This window comes from Watersipora subatra, chromosome 7, assembly GCF_963576615.1.
Source record: "Watersipora subatra chromosome 7, tzWatSuba1.1, whole genome shotgun sequence".
Classification (NCBI taxonomy): Eukaryota; Metazoa; Bryozoa; class Gymnolaemata; order Cheilostomatida; family Watersiporidae; genus Watersipora; species Watersipora subatra.
The window spans coordinates 58,988,289-59,011,615 of record NC_088714.1 but is presented as its reverse complement, the minus strand read 5'-3'; the positions used below and the strand labels follow the sequence as shown (position 1 = coordinate 59,011,615).

At 32.3% G+C, this 23,327-nt stretch overlaps 1 protein-coding gene across 1 annotated transcript; it reads left to right on the top strand.

Moving 5' to 3' along the window:
* Positions 1-1,108: 1,108 nt before the first annotated feature.
* LOC137399660 (putative cuticle collagen 145) lies at positions 1,109-21,660 on the top strand. The gene is made up of 8 exons (XM_068085844.1): positions 1,109-1,343; positions 2,523-2,672; positions 4,885-5,160; positions 6,390-6,577; positions 16,446-16,629; positions 17,917-18,039; positions 20,040-20,282; positions 21,458-21,660. Exons 1-8 carry the CDS (start codon positions 1,109-1,111, stop codon positions 21,658-21,660), a joined length of 1,602 nt encoding a protein of 533 aa, XP_067941945.1.
* Positions 21,661-23,327: the final 1,667 nt, after the last annotated feature.

Genomic DNA, 23,327 nt, shown 5'->3' with positions numbered 1-23,327 from the left:
CAACTGCACCATTCAAATATATTAGAGTAGTTGTGCACATACTGATGGTCCATATACTGCATGACAATCTTTCACGATGCATGAGACTGCCAGCATACCATTGATGATTATAATATGATTGATTAGTTACTTAATATTCGTTGTTAGAAATACTGACAAAGTAATGTATAACTGCATGAGCTAATACCAACATGCTTATTTTCTATCTCTTGGCACTATATTGGTTTTGCTAGGAAAAAATGGCAGGGCTAGTATACTAAATAACTTAATATTAATATCCATGCGCTGCTAAACTTTTTGAGCCACTGCCGCTTGTAAGTGCTTTATTTAAGTTTGGTGAGGAAAATGATATAATGGACATCAGAGTGTGTGTCAAATTGCATAAATCAAATTCATATGTATATGTATCAAATAAATATATGTTTGATATGACGAGACTGAACAAAAAATTTTCTTCTAAGAATAGAAGCGTAATATGAACTACAACCTTTAGTTAAGTGAGCAGTTTGTACTGAAATCATAGCTTCTTTATACTTTCATTTTGTGTTTCGAATACTCTAAACTATAGCTTCACGCAGATACCTGTCATCTTATGTAACATTTAGGGCTTTACGTGCTGGTTGGTCAGAGTCAAGTTTCAAAATAAAATAAAGGTAGCTTTTTTAAAACTAATTCAAATGTGACCGCTTTGATAGTACTACTTCACAATGTTTGATACCTCTTATTTTCTTGCACATAATAAATTTGTGTTGTTAGATTAGTTAGCCTTTCACAGAGAAAGGAATGCCATTGAATAAAAACCTGATTAATGTTTAGGTGAAGCTTTTTGGGTGAAACAGAAAAGCACAACAAGGAATGTTAAAGCTAAAACTTTTAAAGTTATAGATTTTCTGCTAACTATTTACTATGACTCTCTAATTTGACAACCATAGGTAGGGTCTGCAAACATCTATAGAAGATTAACCAGTGTAAAAAAAACGATGTGAAAAGTCTTTATGAATTTTTTTGGTAAATCTTAACCAACAATGATCCCATTTATCTAATCACTGCTAATATTCACCTTTTATTGGCTTCCTCAGGTATTTATTAGGATTGATTTACTTATGACATGTTTGTCTATCTAGTTGGACCTCCTGGACCGCCAGGAACTGCAGGTAGAGATGGAAGAGATGGAGAAGATGGAATGCCAGGAAGAGATGGGTTGGATGGCAATGATGGAACAGATGGTAGCGATGGATTAGATGGACTGCCAGGTAGAGATGGGAGGGATGGAGTCGATGGCAGTGATGGCGCAGATGGACTGCCAGGTAGAGATGGAATTCCTGGTCGAGATGGAGAAAAAGGTAAAACTTTATGATAGGCATTTCAATTAGCAGAGTTTGTAAGTCTGATTTGTGAGCAGAAATCTAAAAAAGAAAAAGTCCTGCCAGTCAACAGAATTTTATTATCAGCTGCCAATAAACTAAATGTTGATAAAATATGCTACTGAAACTCAAGTAGTGCAGCAAAATATTTTTCTGCAGTCTACCTTTTTGCTCCACGTGTGTTAACATGTGACTAAAGACTCAAAAAACCCATATACTGATCAGTATTCAGTATTTAGTTTTCTATACACATTGAAACTAACAAAATATAGCTAGATTAGCTAGCTGCCATTGTATCTCTACAAATAAAACTTGCTTACCTGTATAACTATTCGAAAATTAAAAGAATAAATTTCATGTATTTTTGCAATATTGCTCATCATTTAGAGCTCATCAAATAGAACAAAATAGAACTCTGCATACTGAAAATTTTGCAACCAATTCTCATTGTTCAACATAAATGTTTAAGCTAATTAGTAAGTTTCAGATTTGATAATTTACGATTTGCATTGAGTGGAAACTTTTTTTTTTCAGGTCATCATCAACGTTGTGTTAAGCTGAACTATATTAAAATTAATTTATTCCTTCATGAATCATGTATCTTATTGTCAATAAACACGTAAAGTATAACTCTCAAAGTTTGTCTGTACATGTATATCTGTTCAGCTACGGCGAGTAGTCTATCAATGCAAAATTTAGAGTGCAGAAGAATTGACTTCGAAACCTGCTATTCACAGGGAAACAAGTTAACCCATTAACTTACACGGGATGCACAGGTCTCATTGGGCATTACGAGTTATTTTTTTAGGCTAAAATATGCATAGCGATTCCGTTTTACGCACAACTTCATTAAAGCTTGCTGTCAAAATTCTTATTAGTAAGTTGAACAATATGAATATTAGCTTATTTTAATTAACCTATAGCAACTACATTACCGGCCACTGTTTGTAAGCTGTTTTTAATATTTGTGTGATGCTAGGCATTCGGTTAGTAAACTTATATCACTGAGTATCATCATAATGATTAATATCATTTTGATCTGAATTCATTTCCATTTCAGTATCTATTTTAGTCAAAGTTTTTGATGATTCAATTTTGAGTAGAGCAGCATTTTGGCTGCTCAAAATGCTTTCATAATCTACTTGAGTTTTGTTTTAGGGGATGTTGGAAACTCTGGTGAGCCTGGTATTGAAGGCCGTGCAGGGGAACGTGGTCCGAAAGGAGAGTCCGGACAAGCAGCAGGTGGTGCGATTTACACTAGATGGGGACGAACCACATGTGGATCTAATGCAGTGCTCCTTTATGAAGGTATACTTTTATCAGCTATCACTGGTTTGCATGATCAAATAAATTGTTTATTTTTATAAGTTTTATTTTACAGAGAAAACTCTGCTATTTAGAAAAAAAAAGCAAATCATTGTAAATGAACCTTGAAGGTGCGCACTCTCCAATTTATTATAAAATTACTTCAATCATGGTCTATGAAATCACTGATATTGATCATAAAAAGAGAAATAAATAGTCGATGCAAACTAATATTGCTGTAGTTACGGTACATCCAACATATTAAAAGGGTTTAGTCAAGTTTTTCTTTTTTTATGCCAAAAAGAGTGAGTTTAAAATAAATTTATGATAAGAGACACTTTTTTGGCGAAGGTACATCTAAAACGAATATATCTTGTGGGTTGCAGCAGTCTATGCCTTTACATTTAATATTTTCAAAGCAAAACTTACAGACACACCAAAATTCTATCAAAGACATTCAAACTAACGAGGGTACTCAAATACATAATGTTTAGTAGATCAAAAATGATTTGCATGATAAAGTAAATAGTTTATTTAGCAGTAAGTTTGTTTATTAAGATGTTTCTGTCTGATGAGGAAATAAACTAGTTCTGTGATTTTAAGTTACAAGTTAGCTCTAACTGTGACTCACTTTATTCCTTTTTAAACCTCTTAGTAATGTATCATAATACAGTAGACGCTTCTTTAACAATTACTCATATATCATAAACTCCAGATAACGTAAATAATTTATGTGAATATTTTGCTTTCAACTATGTAAAAAATTCTATATAATACAAAGTGTCAATTTGGACAAGTTTTCAAATTCGATTTGACCGCTACTTTATTTCGCCGCTCTTGCAAAATAAAAAACTTTGCCTGTGTAACGTCATACTGATTATATATATATAACCAATTTTGCAACAATCTAGTTTGTCGTGGTAGATTGGCAGATGTGTCCACAAAAAAGGTAACATGATAATTGCACAAATACATATCGCACATGCAAATGTTCATAAATACAAAGGCGATCGATTGGTGCAGGTGTTATAAAGTGGCTCTATCAATTTTAATGTCACAAGTTGGAATATTGTCAAAAGTTTTCTTTCATCCCAACCTTGACTTTTAGATACAGATTGATGACAAGCGGGTAGTACCACTTTTTTGAATTATTTTGTTTTGCTTTTTTGTAAATGTACCAAGTATTTTTTATAAGTTTTATTTCGCAGAAAAGACTCTGCTATTTAGAAAAAATAGGCCAATCACTGTAAATGAACCTCAAAGGTCTGCACTCTCCAACTTATTATAAATTACCTCAATCATGGTCTATAAAAATCAGTGAGATTGATCATAAAAAGGAAAAAAGTTGTCGATGCAAACTAATATTGCTGCAGTTACAGAGCAGCCAGCATATTAAAAGTGTTTAGTCAAGTTTTGCCTGTTTTATGCCAAAAGGAGTGAGTTTGAAAGAAATTTACAATATAACACACTTTTTTTGACAAAGGTACACCTAAAACGGATATATATTGCGGGTTGCAGCAGTTTCTGCCTTTGCATTTAATATTTTCAAAGCAAAACTTACAGGCACCAAAATTCTATCAAAGACATTCAAACTAAAAACGGAACTCAAATACAGTTGCTGGTAACATTTCAGACTTACTATGACGTAATTAGTCACTGCCTTCAAGATTAGTTACAGTCATATTAGAAGCAACCACCACAGAGATAAATATGTGGAGGGATTGCCTTGCTCTACTATCATACACATATCTCTCTATTGCATAGATATCTAGTCAGTTATAGTATGATAATTTGGTTGAATATGAATACTGCTGGCATAAATTGGTACTTGCAATGCTATTGGTAGACTCTTTATAATTAGAATTGGTTAAACTGAATTTAAAAAGTGTAGAAAAAAGTATCCATTTTAATTTTTTCAATGTCTTTAAAAAAATAGTTAAAACTATTGACCCTTCTGAATCATACATGCAAAAGTTTTTAGATAAGCCATGTGCTGTGTAAAAATTGCTATATTCTGTAGTATAGCAGGTTCCCTGTTTTTCTGCGTGTTAATCTTAACATAGGTTTATTAAATATTCGATTGGGTGAAAATCATATTTTTAAAAAGTGTTTTAGCTGGCAACTTGCCACATCTATAGTCTTGGCTATAACACTATGCTGAAACTATAACTACAGTCTGAGGTTTATGCTATAACAATGTTACCTCAATGCTTAGGGTTTGTCGGAGGATCTCCGTTTCAACATCAAGGAGGAGGAGGCAACTACCAGTGCATGGTAAATGATGCTGTGTATAACCGTAATAATGCAGTCACAATTAGCGGTTACATGGCGGGTACAGAATATCAGACTTACTCCTATGGTGTATTCAGCAATTCTGCCAATGAACAAAATGTTCCGTGCGCTGTCTGCTATGCTGAAACCAGATCATCTGTAATCATGATTCCTGGTAAAAGAAGCTGCCCTGACAATGAGTGGACAATTGAATATGAAGGTGTGTTATGCTTTTGCAAAATAATTACTCAGACAAAAAAAGGGTGTAAAGCTTAGCAATAATTACAAAATACCGTCAAATATTGACACAACATAATAACATAATGTTATGCTCTTTAACCATAACATTATGTAGCTATCTGAAAATTGATAGCTTTTTTAACTACATTATACAAAAAATTGAGGGTTCAAATTAATTGTGCCTGAAAAACTAAGCATCTTTTAACAGGTTTGAAAGATTGTTTCTTAAGGATAGCGAATTTTTACGAGCATTTTTATAAAGTTACAACTTGGGGGCATGGAGTATTTGTTGGTACACTCAGAAAAAGGTGAAGGAAGGACATGTACTGATGTAATAATATAATTATGTGTTGTAGATGAATAAAAAATATCAGAGCTTTTGGCCTAGACAAGAACTATGTATTAAAATAAAACCCAACAAAGTGCTTTTCCTTGCCTTCACACATTGGCTAATCCTCGATGTTGGCATCATAACTTCTATGTCTATGTTTTGCCGACAAAATGACTCCCTGATATCCAAGCTATGAGCTTAATTTTTTGTGTTTTTCTCTCTAAATAATTAAATTTTTGTTCTTTTAACACCTAAATAAGTATTGAAGAACAAATTATTATGATTATATTGTAATAATTAGAAGTACTCTAAAAATACTCTAAGCTAAGTTTTATTACCTAGTAATAATGCTAACTAATATGTATAGCAATTAGCTTATCATGCGATTGTAAGAACCTGCACGTCACTTTATATTATGGTTCTTGTAGCAGTATATCATTCTGACTAAAGCCATCATATGTAAGGCTCATGTCTTAAAGGTACAAGCTTGAGGCAGAATATTTAAAATTAAATACTCTTTTAGAATTCAAAATTAAAAACCGTAATTTATCTTAAATGGACTAGTTAAAACACTGAAGCTATACTAAAAAATTATGAAGTGGTAAAGCAAAGTCATGCCAAAGTCATGTTAGTAGCTACGCTGAATTAAATTACTGAATTTAATTAAATTAATGAAGCTACGCAAAATAAATTATGAAGTGGCAAAGCAAGGTCTTGCTAGTAATTATGCTGCCAACAAAGGGTCTCAACTTGACATCCTGTATATTTTGCTACCTGAGTTAATAATTTTAAGTAATTAGTGTATCAAGTCTGTAATATTTGCTCCTACATGTAGATAATTTAGGAACACTTTACCTAATGTAGTATATTTGTTTTAGGCTACATAATGTCTGCCAATTATGTTGATAATGGGAAGACGACATTTGAGTGTGTTGATGCCAATCCAGAGTACATCGATGGAGAGAGTGCTAATGATAATGGTGCACTTTTTCACTTCAACAAAGCTAGTTGCAGTCAAGGAGTTCCTTGCCCCCCGTACAATGCGAACAAAGCCATTACTTGCGCTGTTTGCACTAAATAATCTACTTTCATAGACACGTAAATGCGTCATTGAAACCTAGCATATGTTCTATACTATGGCCCCTTGTAACTCTGGGATCATAATTTTTTTTGTAGACAACTTTACTCAATGTTATTGCTTGCGTTATGCTGTGAAAAATTATTTCTGAAAGATTTAGTAGCTTTTGTGCAGATTTCACATATACTGAGTTAAAAAGAATCACCATAGCAAATGTTCTCACATTTTCTGATACTACTGAAATACTAACACCATTTATTTGAAAAATAAAATTGGAAATTTGTCTTCATTTACAAAACAACCAAAAACTGCTATTTCGTTGTTCTAAGGCTTTTTGGAGCATTTTTGTTGACACTTTTATAGGCCACTGCTGTCAAGGTGTGACTGATGGTTTTAACAAAATGGCATGGTATGGGACTGCCATGGATAGGTCTATACAAAACTTCCTAGAGAATAGCTCTGTGCAGGCCTGCATGTTGATTGTATACATATAAGTATGTATATAAACATATAAGTACACACATAGATATCAGTATACAGACATATAATTCCATCCATATATATATACAACTCTATGTAACATATATACATGTATATATACAATGATAAATCTTTTTCAAATCTTCTCGGATAAAAGATTTCCCAAAAGTAATCAAAATGTGTCTTAATGTGGTGGTTTCATTTATATGCAATAAAAGATTTCATGCATGTATTTAAAATTTCTAGGTGTTCGTATTTGGAACAAGTGTTTACTAAGGTTAATTGTATTAAAAATATAATTTAGCCGAGCCATGAGTGTTACATAAGGTATGTGCTTTTTCACTAGGTTCGCCACAGCAACTGCATACTGTTCCTCCTTCTTCATCTATATAGGCCTAGTGATATAAAGCTCGCCGCTGAAACTGATATTTATTGTAAATGGGTCTAAACAAAGTTTATAGAAGCACTTTATTTAAATTTGCATTTCAGTTCAAGGACTGGAACCGCTCTTTGTTAATTGGAATGATGATAATGATCTAATGAAAAAATGGAAAAGTAATATGAAAGCCGCCAATACCCAGGATTCCTTTCATGTTCAATCCAGGCGGGTGTTGAAGTGGCGGGTTCTCAGGAGCCAGATAAAGTTTTTAAACTAAAACTTTTGGCGACCTGGCTGAGGGCACAACTTATATACATTTAAGCATGGAAGTGTAAAGTGTGAACAAAATTGGTCAATAACGTGAAACCGCACACACCCACTCACACAATGACAAAATGAGATTTATTAATATAGGTATTGGTAACCATGTAAAAACAAATAGTAAAGCCACAGTAACATAAAAAATGCAGCAAACATGTCATGTACATGTATTCATATTCTGTATTTAGTGTTGCAATTAGGCCAATGGCTGTTTTCTTTTAGTAGTTATTGTTGACTCATATTTTGTTCTACCTTTTAACACTTGCATGATTGGATGTACTTCTACTTGTTACGTTTGGCTGTACAGCTAGCATGTCAGTTATTACAAAAAACTTTCTAAAATATTTTGAACTTTTCCTGTGCATAAGGGCAAGCAAATCCAAAACTCTATAATTTTGATGTTAACTTTTAATTAATATAGGTTATTTTTTGCTACTGAGATGTTCATATTATTTCAGTGGAAAGAAAAATGATCTCCATATAACTTCACCGGCAAGAGTCAGTATGGAATGGATCTCCGATGTACAAAATTTGTAAACTTAAAATTTTCAATCTGCTACCATTTTATGCAACAAAAGTATTGTATTACACTAGAAATTCCCCTGCCATACAGCCCACGACCTGATAATGGAAAAAGCAATAATTGAAAAAAATGGCAGTGCTGGTTGTTGAAAAAGTAGTTGTCAAAAAGTACGTTTTTCAACAATAAATCACATATATTCACACAAAAAATCACACCTAATCTACTACTATTTTCAACGTATATTTTACAACAATAAAATAAATCTTGATTAAAGCTGTAGGCATAACCTATTGTAATGTATGTAATTTAACAACAACAATAAGGAAATATGTTTATTATAACTCTGAAATTCAAAATTAGAAGTGAAATGACAAGCTACTGTGTACTATACATAGTTTGCAAGTTGGTTGTGTTGAATGTAGAATGGTTTTGATAGTGATCTTAACCAGAAAGCAAGTATCAGCGTTAATACGTCTGGAATTTATCTTCAAACTGCAGCAAAATAAAAAAATGTTCTCATCATAAAGGGGCATTGTAGTTCGACCTAAGCTTGTCCATAAGTTGTAAAGAATTTCGGCTAACGTTTTAAATAATTTAATGAAACATTTGGTGATTGGACAAAAACACATAGGCTGATAAACTGTGTACCACAATTTTGTACCTGTAAATCGGTCTACGCCTCAAACGGTCTACGTTTATTACATAAATCTTCGGATGAATTCGATTACAAGTAAACAATGCCATAGACTGGTGAAATGAGCAAGGTTTGTTTGTGAAATGCGCACTGCTAAATAGTTCTATTATCGGTCGCACGGCTTTATTGGCGTACCGCAGGCCAGTCTTAACCTTTATTAAACCCAGACTTTTAAGCGTTTTGGGGCGATTTTGGCTGAAAAACTCTGTCTATTTATGCATAATCCGATCAGATGGGTAAGTTAACACAGTTGATACTGTCAACACTTTTCAAAGACTTGGTAATATATTTAAATAGGTTTATATGTGTTTTGTATCGTTATTATACTTTAACAACTCTACAAAAAAATGGTTAAATTTGTTGATATTTCAAAACAATGGTTCGTCTCATTGTTGATGAATAAGTTTCATAAGTTGTGTGCACATGCATTTATCATAAAAACTCTCAAACTTCGCTTCACTCGTTTGGTCAGGGTATAATTTATTTTACCATTATTATTTTTATAACATTATACTGAATGTGAAAAACAAGTAGCCACTTTATTTTATACGTTATGCAGCATAAACACTAAAAAAAGTAGGAATTAGAGATTATAATGTTTAGCACTGAGTAATCCAAGGGTAACACTATCTTCGAATACTCAATGTTAAACATCAGGGTCGGAGTTGTCTGGTTTTGGTTCTGATATTTTGTTGAGTTATTTAGCGGGCTTCACTTTGCTTGTTATTTAACTTTACACACTAAAATGATGCAAATTGTACACATAGTCATTTTATAAATTATTACTTTTACTCAAAAATTAACAAGAAAAATGAAATTTAATGAGACTAGTTTTTATATGTATGATAGTTTAACATGAGAAAAATGCTAAAATAAAATAAGGTCATTACGGTTAAAATTCAAGGTCAAGATATTAAGATTCAAGCGTTACTTATAATATTTTGTTGACTAATTAGGCTTGCTACATTTGGTTTATTATTTAATATTATATAATAAAATATTCTGCAAGGTGTATGCAATTAACTATCATTGTGGTTTTATTTTATTTGTTGGATAAAAGAAATCAAGTTTTATCGAAATAAAGTTGGAAAAACATTACGAGAACTGAAAACAACTGTTGACCAACATTTGATAAAAAGTGTAAACTTGTCACCCAGCTAGGTAGTCATTACTATTTAGGGAATACATATTCCTTTCAGTATTTACAAGCTCGAAGGAGCCATTCGCAAGTTTATAGAGTATTATATCATAGCTAACTGCTATTACACTAAGCAGCTCTTTGCTATGAAGGAGAAATTTTATTCTAGTCTGATCTAAAATGCAAATGGTCGAACGCAAGCATCTTTACCACTTTTAAGATAACCAACATGTTTTGAATTGCTGTAGGATATGTATTATCTTGATTAATAAAAGGATCAAGCTAAAGTTAGTTTGTTGAAACAGAAACATTAACACGCATAGTTAAGTCGGACATTTAAAAAATACAGTTACAAGAATATAATAATTTTAAAACCTTGAATAATTTGGTAATAAGCGGAGTAGACTGTTGATGGAAGGAAAGACGTAAAACAGAGCTACATAGAGGCTGAAGTAGTCTTTAGTTCCTCTTCATAAATCTTTGTTTTATGATGAGAATTCTGGGAAGATTATGTGGCCAGAAAGTATAATAGTAAAGTGGAAGACTATCTATAAAGAGTTATAATAACCATAATGTAATACTGCAATATAGTGTACTAAAAACAATAATATAATGAAAAACTCTACAGTAGTGAAACATTTTAATAGAAATAGTTTTAGAACTACATCACTGGAACAAGCAAAGTTTATCTGCACAACATTAAGTAATATTATACTTTCATCAGTGTCTTGATGAAGCTATGAGAATACCATTTTCATAATGAAAACTCTTACCTGTCTCAGCCTTTCTTTTCTGGAGACCATCTATGGTTGACCAGGTGTAATGGTTTGGTTAAAACAAATGATGAAATATTGGAGAGGTCTAAAAATGTCAACTATCGGGTTCTTTGTGTTGAAATTTTCCAATGATGTCTATATAAATATAAATAGCTAATTTGAAATTATGAGAATCCTATGATGCAAGTACATGTACATGTATGTTAAATATTCAACTTGATAACATTAAGCTAAATTTTAATATTTGGAGAAGATTCAGAGTAAGATTTATCAATCGTACTTCAACTGATGACAAGTTTTCTTTAAAGCCATGATTAGTATTTAAAAATATCAATAATGTCTTTTTCCCTGGAATATAGCAAACACCAACAATTTTTTGATGATTAATAAATCCAATAAACATTTATACATGCATCCAATAGCATTTTAAGGTTACTTAAAATCCAACTGTGCAAAATGTACAAAACAAGCATAATAGTAAGAGTGAAACATGTAACTATAGCAGAGTTGCTGCTGGTTTTTACCTCTCCGTTTTTTAATAATGTTTTGGCAATTGACGATGAACTCTGACCTCTGTATAGCTTTTATTCTACAAAGCTTTAAGAGTATCGTGTGAAAAATGTAATTTTTGAAAATTTTGATGATACACTTTGATCAGAAAATAGTAATTAGTATTTCGGCTACAATATATCTTGGTGAAATTGCATGTGATAAACTTAGGAATATCTTATTTCGAATACTAATAAAGTTATCAGGGTGAAAAACTCACCGCATAGCCATCAGAGCAAGTAATACTAGCTCCAGCTGTTACATTCATTGCTGAAATCACTTGATTGATAGAAGAAGGCAGACGCCCATTTAGATCTTGATTTTGAGGTTGACTTTGAAAGGCAAAAGCAGCCTCTTCAATACGTGCACATTTTGGATCTTACAGTAGTACTTGAGGAAGGCATCTACTGGTGAACTCTGCAAAAATGTAAAATTGGATTATGTCACACATTCAACCATTATCTTTTTTAAATAAAACATAATATTATTTAAAAGTATTGTGGTTTAAAATATTACTTTTAACAGCGCACAACCTTATATAATGCAATTTTTTTTCAACGAAGTTTACTAACATTAGCTAAGCTAATCAACCCTATAGTAAAAACTGTACCCATTTGTTATTCTGTCTGACACCATGCATAGATGTTGAGAAAGACGATTGTTTTACACAGGATTGAAACTATTGAATTAAATCTTGGTAAACAACACACTACTACCTATCCTAGTCAACCACCATACCAAATATTAGAGTAAGAGTGTACATATTTATTAAACCTGTTGATTGCTCACAGCCCACCAAACTGCATGGGTACAAATCTGACTGCCGGTGGGAAGCAACGCTCAGAGGTTAAAAATTATTCACATCAAACGGGATTGAGACTCTCGCCTTGTACTTTGATGGACCATCCCTTTAATACCTGTGCCATTCCAACTCTCATTAGCATTTACCAATACTTGTATACATAGTTATTACACCTGAGAATCTCTTACCAATAATATTTTCTACAATAGTTTCAAGAACTAAAATTATGCTAGTAATATGAAGATGCTCTATATAGTCACATAAACACTCAACAAGTAAGATCATCACACATAAATCTAACTTCAAGTACAATTACCAAGAACTATTTAACTCACCAGATCTTCAAGCACTTCTGGTGTTTCACCAACATAGTCAAGATTACTCAGTGACACTAGAGCAGCCAAACTAGAGTTGAGCACTCGGTATTCAACCTAGTAGATGAACAGCTAATTAAAGACCTTAAAAATACAACAACTTTCTCAAAGCTTTTTCATTGATTTAATATAGCGATATTATAGGAAATACTTGTTTAGTAAATTTGTAATATTTACTTAACTTCTTGTTTTCAAAAGCTAGTTGTTCTACCACTGCAGTAGTTTTATTACAGTTTTTTTTAAATACCAAAGAATATCAAACGCAATGAATCGAATATAAAATTTAAAAAGTAGTTTAAAACACTTTGAGATAAGTGCAGTTTGCATGAAGGAATGTCTGCCTAATGGAGCATTTGAAACTTGCTAGAATAGGTAAATATAAAACACAATCTTTATTTAGGTTTGTATAAGTGACATAATAACACTAGTTTAATAAAAAAGGTAGTTAAAAGCACAAATACAAATTTCATGGTTAAATCTTCAGTTTCTCAGAAGGCGGTAGGAATGATCTTTAGTACTAACTACTGTATCTGTAGCTATATTGCTAATATATTAATGCCAAAACAAACAGTTGCTCCCTCTTTTCACTCTAGTAATGGTTGGTTTACGTATGTACACTAAAATCTAAGTAAGGCGTTCATGTGCTAACTTTGACAACATGTGCAAAATAATCAAAGATCATGTGAAATCTTTACTTTACCACTAAGTATTCTAATACCAAACTGACATGAATATTTTTTCTTATTCAGAGCTGTGTAAGTTATTTAGCTAAAATCAATTAAACAACGCATACTAATAGTTGATTCATCATAAAGAAAAAGTTAAATTTTATAGCCTCACATCTTTACAAGCAACACATGCTATGAAAAGTGTTTTGAAACTTGCCTAATATTATATCTGTAGCCGTAGTAACACTGAAACAGACAATTTTTAGTATTTTTGCTTTAATGATGTTTAGTTTAGTTCAGTAGATAAAGTCACGAACATTTTTTATTTGGCCTTAGCAGAAAAGTAGAAGTTATGTGACGATAAAAAGATTGCTTTTAAAAACCGACTAGCACACATAGCTAAAGCTGTCAACTGATCTGATACAGCATAGCTTTACCAGACTTACATAGGCAGACATGAATTGATTGAAATATATGTAGGGCCAATCCAATAACGAAATTAGGCAATTGGGGTTTACATCTTCAATTTGTCTTCTCATTCGGGTAGGTGTTGTCATCTCTCCATCTATGTACAGTATGTTTGGTTGTGGTTTTTACTTATAAACTTGACATGATCATCTCTTTTGAAAACTTTTTTGAATTGAAGTAAATTAAAGTAAATTTATCACGCTGCCATCAACCTGTCACAAGTTCTGTGCGGATGATTTTGCTGATAACTTTATTATTTAAATAGCTTGCTAAAGAGTCGAAGAGTAAAAAACACTGAAACTCTATTAGACTATTTGCACTTCCACTTAGTTTATTTCTGATGATATATATATATATATATATATATATATATATATATATATATATATATATGTATGTATATATTATATGCATGGGTATTGATACACATAAGTATATATATATATACAATTATATATATATAAGTATATATACATATTTGTATATGCATATATATACTTATGTATATAATGTATATATCATATATACATGCATATAATAATATATATATATATATAAATATATATATGACCAAAGATGATATAAAGAATTATATATATATATATATATATATATATATATATATATATATATATATATATATATATATATATATATATATATATATAAATATATATATATATATATATATGTGTGTGTGTGTGTGTGCGTGCGTGCGTGCGTGCGCGCGCGCGCGTGCGTGCGTGTGTGTGTGTGTGTGTGTGTGTGTGTATATATATATATATGTAAATACACGAATATGTATATATATATATGTGTGTTTATTTATAAATACATATATATTTCTACGCTTATATATATTAACAAAGTTCAAGTGAACATGCTTCTAAATACCTATTTAGATAAGCTGTTAAATTTTATAGATGGAAGAAGCTGCAGCAGCAAACAATCCTTGGGAAGGAAAAGGTAAAGAAACTAATCTAAAGGCTAACAATAATCTTTACTATAATATTTACTATTACACCAGCCGTGTCTGTACGCCTGTCTGAAGTCACGCTAAGAGTGTTATCAAAAATAAATGCTGTGCACAGGAATTGAACTCACTTACCCAGCTTTGCAGCAAAGTGTACCACCAGCTGCGCTGCTCGAGCACATTCAAGCATAATACAATGGTTGTGCACATACTGATGATCCATATATGCATCAGATACATCAGAGTATATATCAGCATGAGCTAATACCATCATGTTTGTTTTCTAACACTTGGTGCTATATTGCTCTTGCTAGAACAAAATGGCAGCTTTAATGTAATAAATAATTTAATATTAGTATCAATGCGCTGCTGAACTTTGTGAACCGCTGCCGCTTGTAACTGCTTCATTTAAGTTTGGTAAGGAAAATGATATCAAGAACATCAGATTATGTGTCAAATTGCATAAATCAAATTCCGATGAATATGTATCTAATATGTATTTGTTTGATATGATGAGACTGAACAGAAAAGACTCTTCTGACAATAGAAGCGTAATCTGAACTACAACCTTCAGTTAATGGAGAAGTTTGTACTGTAATGATACCTACTTTATACTTTCATTTTGTAAATCAAATTCTCTAAGCTGCGGTTCTACGCTTACACTTGTTATCTTTTGTAACATTTTAGGCTTTACTCATTGGTTGATTAAAGTCAAGGGCCAACAAAAGAACAGTTTTTTTGAAAACTATATCAAATGTGACCAATTTGATACTACTTCTTTACAACGATAGATACACTTCACTTTCTTGCAGATAAATAATTGGTATTGTTATATTAGTTAGCTGTTTGCAGAGTAAGAAACGCCATTGAACAAAAACCTGTTTAATGTATGGGTCAGACTTGCCTCAGATAACTCTGTCTGTTTTGTAAACAGAATAGCACAACTGTGAATGTTAAAGCTCAAATGTTTTTAAATTAACCTATATTTAAAGTGAAAAACTAAGTTAAAATTGGATAATTTCTGACTAAAAGCCAATACTTTAGCATTAATTTTATGAAGTTGTTGGAGAACACATGTCCACAGTTTCCATTTGTTATTTAACATTCCAAAAGGTGACCGATGTAATCAAAGATTAGCATAACTATTATAATAGTCAATTATTATTAATCAATACAACTATTATAATATTATAATAGTCAAATTCTGTTCAATTACTTTATTTTACTTTAAAAAACTTGATGTTGCAGCTTTTGGTGACTTTTGTGTCAACTGCTGACAAGAGTAATAAATAATGAAGGTTTTTTTCAACGTTTCGCATGACAAATTTTAATATTTATATATTTGCTGATATTGGAGCGATAAATTAAAAGAATTTAAACGACGTTTTATGAAAGAATCATAGCCTTTTGTTTAATGTAAAATTCACATGCAAGTTTTCAATCTTGAAAAAAATATTAGCAAACTTGTAAAACCATTTTATAATGTTATAGATTTACTGCTGATTTATTATGACTCTTTAACTTGACAACCATAGGCTGGTAGTGTAGACATCTATAGAAGATTAACCAGTTTGAAAAATACAATGTAAAAGGTCTTTAATGAATCTTTTGATAACTCTTAGCTAGATTCCTGCAGCTAATCGCAGCTAATATTCACCTTTTATTGGCTTCCCTAGGTATTTATGAATATTAATTTACTCACAACATGTAGGACTGTTTAGTTGGACCTCCTGGACCACCAGGGGTTGGAGGCAGAGATGGTAGAGATGGAGAAGATGGAATGTCAGGTAGAGATGGTAGAGATGGATCAGATGGTAATGATGGAAAAGAGGGAAGAGATGGAGCGGATGGACTGCCAGGTAGAGATGGATATCCTGGTCGAGATGGAGAAAAAGGTGAAACTTTCTGATAGGCTTTTCAATGGTCAGAGTTTGTGAGTCTGACTTGTGAGGTGAAAGCTAAAGAAGAAAAAATCTTGCCTCTCAATATTATCTTATTATCAACTGCCAATAAACTACATTTTGATAAAATATGCTACTGAAACTCAAGTAGTCCAGCCAAACATTTTTCTGCAATCTACCTTTTTGCTCCACTTGTGTTAACATGGAACTAAGTGCTCAAGAAACTCCTGTACTGATAAGTATTCAGTATTTAGTTTTCTATTCACAATAAAACTGCCAAAAAGTATTTAGATTAGCTAACTGCCATTGTATCTCTACGAACCAACTTGCTTATCTGCATAATTACTTAAAAATTAAAATAATACATCTTACGTTCTTTACTTTTGCAATATTGCCCATCATTTTAAAATAGAACTTCTCACAGTAAAACTTTTGTAGCAAATGCTCATTGTTTAACATCAATGTTTAAGCTAATTAGTAAGTTTTAGATTTGATAGGTTATATTTTGCGATGAGTGGAAACATTTTGTTTTTCCAATTCTTCATGAACTTTGTGTAAAGCTGAACTGTTTTGAATTTATTTTGTTCCTTCACGCATCAAATATCTTACTGTCAATAAACACACAAAGTATAAATCTCAAAGTTTGTCTGTATATCTGTTCAGTTATGGCAATTAAAGTCGAGCAATGAAAAGTCTGTAGTGCAGAAGAATTGACATTGGAACTTGTCATTCACAAGGCGACAAGTTAAAATTTTATGCTAACTGAAATGCAATAGATTCATTGGTCAATATGAGTCATTTTCCGGGTTAAAATATGCATAGCAACTCAGCGCTACACGCAACATCACTAAAGCTTGCTGTCACAACTCTTATTCGTAAGTTGAGCAATACGGATACTAGCTTACTTAAATTAGCAAATGATAACTACATTATATGCCACTGTTTGTAAGCTGTTTTTGAATGCTTGTGCAATGCTAAGCATTCGACTAGTACACATACATGTATATCATTAAGTATCATTATAATGATTAATGTCATATTGATCAAAATTCATTACCTTTCCAGTTTTTATTGTAGTCAATGTTTTTGATGATCCAATCTGGCTTTCATACTTAAAATCTAACCTTTTGTAATTTAGCTATAATCTCAAACATCAAATATCATATGTGAATTCTTGAAAATTTTGTCTAGAACCGCATTCTGGCTGCTCAATATGCTTTCATAGTCTACTTGAGTTTTGTTTTAGGGGATGTTGGAAGTCTGGTGAATCATGTATTGAAGGCCGTGAAGGGCCAGCAGATGATCCTGGTTCAAAAGGGGAGTCTGGACAAGCGGCTGGTGGTCCGATTTACACTAGATGTGGACGAACCACGTGTGGATCTAATGCAGTGCTCCTTTATGAAGGTATACTTTTATGAGCTATTTGTGTTTAATAGATCAAACCTGATTTGCATGATAAAGTAAATTGTCTATTTAGCAGTAGTTTTGTTTATTAAGATGGTTGTGTCTGCCAAGGAAATAAACTAACTCTGTGATTTTAGGTTACAAGTTAGCTCTAACTGTGACTCACTTTATTCCTTTTCACACTTCTTAGTAATGTATCATAATACAGTATACGCTTTTATAACATGTACCTCATATATCGTAAATGCCAGATGACGTAAAGAAATAATGTGAAGATTTTGCTTTCAACTATGTAAAATATTTTATATAATACAAAGTGTCAATTATGTCAAGTTTTTCAATTTGATTTGACCGCTAATTTATCTTGCAGCTCTTGCAAAATAAAAACCGCCATAAGTTTAAAGTTATACTGATTATATATACCATTTTTGCAACAATCTAATTTGTCATGATAGAGAGTCAGATGTGTCCACAAAAGAGGTAATAGGATAATTGCACAAAAACATATTGCAAATGCAAATGTCCATAAATACAAAGGCGATCGATTGGTGCAGGTCTTACAATATGGCTCAGTCAATTTCATGGTCACGAGTTGGAATATTGTCAAAAGTTTTCTTTTATACTAACGTTGACCTTTAGATACCTATTGATGACAAGCAGGTAGCACAACTTTTTTGAATTGTTTTGTTTTGCTTTTTTGTTGACGTACAACATAGTTTTTATAAGTTTTAATTTGCAGAGAAGACTGCTATTTAGAAAAAATAAGCAAATCATTATAAATGAACCTCGAAAGTGCGCACTCTCCAACTTATTATAAATTACCTCAATCATTACCTCAAATCAGTGAGATTGATCATAAAAAGGAAAAAGGTTGTCGATACAAACTTATATTGCTGTAGTTATAGTACAGCCAGCATATTAAAAAGGTTCAGTCAAGTTTTTTTTTGTATGCCAAAAGGAGTGAGTTGGAAAAACTCTTGGAACAGATTAGGCTATTTACATGTATTTTACCATTTGTGTAACAGAAAATCTCTGTAACTTAAACATTCCTGGAATCAATATTCATGTTGCAGGAGTGCTTACTGTGTTTTATTTACAAAGCTAGTAAACTAATACCAAATGACTGAACTTGGGATATTGATAACTTTAACATTAACAAAACTTTACAATATGACACACTTTTTTAGCAAAGGTACACCTAAAACGGATATATCTTGCGGGTTGTAGCAGTTTCTGCCTTTGCATTTAATATTTTCAAAGCAAAACTTACAGACACACCAAAATTCTACTAAAAACTTTCAAACTAACGACAGAACTCAAATAAAATTGCTGGCAATAGGTCAGAGTTACTATGACACAATTAGTCGCCACCTTCAGGATTAGTTACAGTGATGTTAGAAGCAATCACCACAGAGATTAATATGTGGAGGGATTGCCTTTCTCTACCACTGTACACATCTCTCTCTATTGCATAGCTATCTACACATAGTTAGTTATAGGATGATAGTTTGGTGAATATGAACATTGCTGGCATAAATTAATATTTTGAATGTTATTGGTAGGCTCATTATAATTAGAAATGTTAAAATTAAACTCGAAAGGTGGAGAAAAAAGTATCCATTTCAATTTCGTCAGTGTCTTTAGAAAAATAGCTAAAACTATTGAACCTTCTGAATAATACATGTAAGAATTTCCAAATAAGCCAGCTGCTGTGTAAAAATTGCTGTATTCTGTATTATAGCAGGTTGCCTGTATCTCTGCGTGTTCATCTTAACATAGGTTTATGGAAAGTTTGATTGGCTGAAAATCGAATTTAAAAAAACACATGGTTGGTATTAAAAAGGCTGAACGAATCAACAAGCAATTGAATTGATATATTTTACCTGTTTTAGCTGGCAACTTGCCACATTTACTGTAACAGTCTTGGCTATAACACCATACTGAAACTATAACTATAGTCTGAAATGGTCGTGCTATAACAATGTTCCCTCAATGATTAGGCTTTATCGGAGGATCTCCGCATGACCATCATGGAGGAGGAGGCAACTACCATTGCATGGTAAATGATGCTGTGTATAACAGTGATAATACGGTCACACATAGCGGCTATATGGCGGGTACAGAATATGAAAGTAACAACTTTGGTGTATTCAGTAATTCTGCCTATCACCAAAATGCTCCGTGCGCCGTCTGCTATGATGAAACCAGATCATCTGTTATCATGATTCCTGGTAAAAGAAGCTGCCTTAACAATAAGTGAACATCTAAATATGAAGGTATGTTATGTGTTTGCTAAATAGTTAATCAGACAAAAATAGGATGTAAAGCTTAACAATAATTACAAAATACCGTCAAATGTTGACACAACATAATAACATGATTTTATGCTTTTTAACCATAGCATTATGTAATTATCTAAAAATTGATAGCGTTTTTAACTAAATTATACAAAAATTGAGGGTTCAAATTCATTGTGCCTGAAAAACTAAGCATCTTTTAACAGGTTTAAAAAATTGATTCTCAAGGATAGCGAATTTTTACGAGCATTTTTATAAAGTTACAACTTGCGCGCATAGGGTTTTTGTTGGTACACTCAGGAAAAGGTGAAGGAAGGACATGTATAATTGGGGTAATGATATAATTTGGTGTTGTAGGGGAACAAAGTTTGCAAGAGTTTTTGGCCTATACAAAAACTATCTATTAAAACCTAACCAAACAAAGTGCTTTTTCTTGCTTTCACGCATTGGATAATCCTCGGTGTTGGCATCATAACTTATATGTCTGTTTTGCCGACAAAATGACTCTCGGAAATTCACGTTATGAGTGGGCATTTCTGGGTTTTTCCCCAAATAATTAAATTTTTGTTCTTTTAACACCTAGATAAGTATTGAAGAACAAATTATTATGATTATATTGTAATAATTAGAAGTAGTCAAAAAATACTGTCAGCTGAGTTTTATTACCTAGTAATAATGCTAACTAATATGTATAGCAATTAGCTTATCATGTGAATGTAGGAACCTGCACATCGCTTCATGATTATGATTATTGTGGCAATAGATCATTCTGACTGAAGACATCATATGTAAGGCATTGATGTCTTAAAGATGCGTGCTCAAGCCAGAATATTTAAAATACAAAACTCGTTTTAATTCAAAATTGAAAATGTTATTTTATCTGAAATGATTTAGTTAAAACCATGAAACTATGCTAAAAATTTATGAAGTCGTAAAGCAAGGTCATGCTAGTAACTATGCTACCAACAGATGGTCTCAGCTTGACATTCTGTTTATTTTGCTCACTAAGTTTATAATTGTGTACATAATATAGATACTTGAAATGTATCAAGTCTGTAATATTTGCTCCTGAATATAAATAATTTAATAAAACTTCACCTAGTGTATTATATTTGTTTTAGGCTACTTGATGTCTGCAAAGCATGAGCATAATGGGAGGAGAACATTTGAGTGTGTTGATGCCGAGCCGGAGTACATCGATGGAGAGCATGCTAGTAATGATGGTGCACTTTTTTACTTCAACAAAACTAGTTGCAATCAAGGAGTTCCTTGCCCCCCGTACAATGCAAACAAAGCCATTATTTGCGCTGTTTGCACTAAATAATCTACTTTCATAGACACATACATGCATCATTGAAACCTAGCATATTCTCTATACTTTGGGCCTTTTGTAACTCTGTGATCATACTTTTTTGTAGAGAACTTTACTCAAGGTTATTGCTTGAATTATGCTGTGAAAAATATTTTCTGAAAGATTTAGTAGCTTTTGTGCAGATTTCACATACATGTACACTGAGTTAAAAAGAATCACCATAGCAAATGCTCTCACATCTTCTGATACTACTGAAATGCTAACACCATTTACTTGAAAAATAAAATTGGAAATTTGTCTTCATTTACAAAACAACCGAAAACTGCTATTTCGTTGTTCTAAAGCTTTTTGGAGCACTTTTGCAGACACTTTCAGGGTGTGACTGATGGTTTTAACCACATGGCATGGTATGGGCCCGCCATGGATAGGTACTTACAAAGCTTTCTAGAGAGTAACTCTGTGCATGCGTGCATGTTGATTGTATACATATAAGTATGTATATAAACAAATAAGTATACGCATATAGATATCAGTATACAGACATATAACTCCATCCATATATAACTCTATGTAACATATATACGTGTAAATATACAATGATAAACCTTTTCCAAATCTTCCAGAATAAAAATTTTTCCAAAAAGTAATCAAAATGTGTCCTGATGTGGTGGTTTCATTTACACACAATAAATTTTTTCATGCAATAATTTAAAATTTCTAGCTGTGGTATTCGGAAAACGTGTCAACTAGGGTTAATTGTATTAAAAAGTATAATTTAGCTGAGCCATGACTGTTACATGAGGAGGCCCTGTATTCCCTGGGATGACTGCCCCAACCTTTTAGTGGTTCTCAGCGGCTAAGTACTAAGAATTGCAGTCTATACTCATTCTCTTGAAATTTCCAACTGAATTACTAGCTACTAGCAATCTATCCTATTGTCTCTATGGTGGTCTCGCCAAATGAGTGATTTTGTGAAACTTTGTTAAGACTTAGAAACTAAACTTTATTGCTTATAGTCGTTGTTTAAAGGAGACCCTCAAACTGGCATTTTTTTATCATAACATAATCAAATCAAAACATCGATGAAGAGCACTATAAGGCAAGCTCGTCTAAATAATCTTTTAATATTACACATATATGAAAATGTTGAAATAGATACAGAATCAGTTGTGAAACATTTCTGTCATGGACAGATTGACAGAATAAGATTTATTGCAATAAAAAAATAATAGCTTTTGTTGTGTCAATGCCCCTTACAGAAATCAGTAGTGTCATGAGTTTTATTTCGTTTGTTTAATGAAGAAAAAATTTTGCCCACCATGAATCATAAACAATATACTTATGTAAATTTTTAGGCTTACAATTGATTCCATTTAAGGATACTTTGAGAGTTGTTGATGTTTAAAAGGTCCAGAACTTTGGAGCGCTGCCCCGAACCCTGTTGGGGGCTAGCACTGCCTCCAAACCCCCAGATGTTCATAACTAGTTGCCTAGCATTTGCAGCCGCCCCAACTTGCAACCAGAGAATGGTTGTCTGTATATAAGGTATGCACTCTTTCAGTAGGTTCGCTGCAGCAACTGCTTACTGTTCTTTCTTCTGTATTCATATAGGCTTAGTGATATAAAGTTCTCCGCTAAAACTGATATTTGTTGGAAATGGGCTTAAACAAAGTACATAG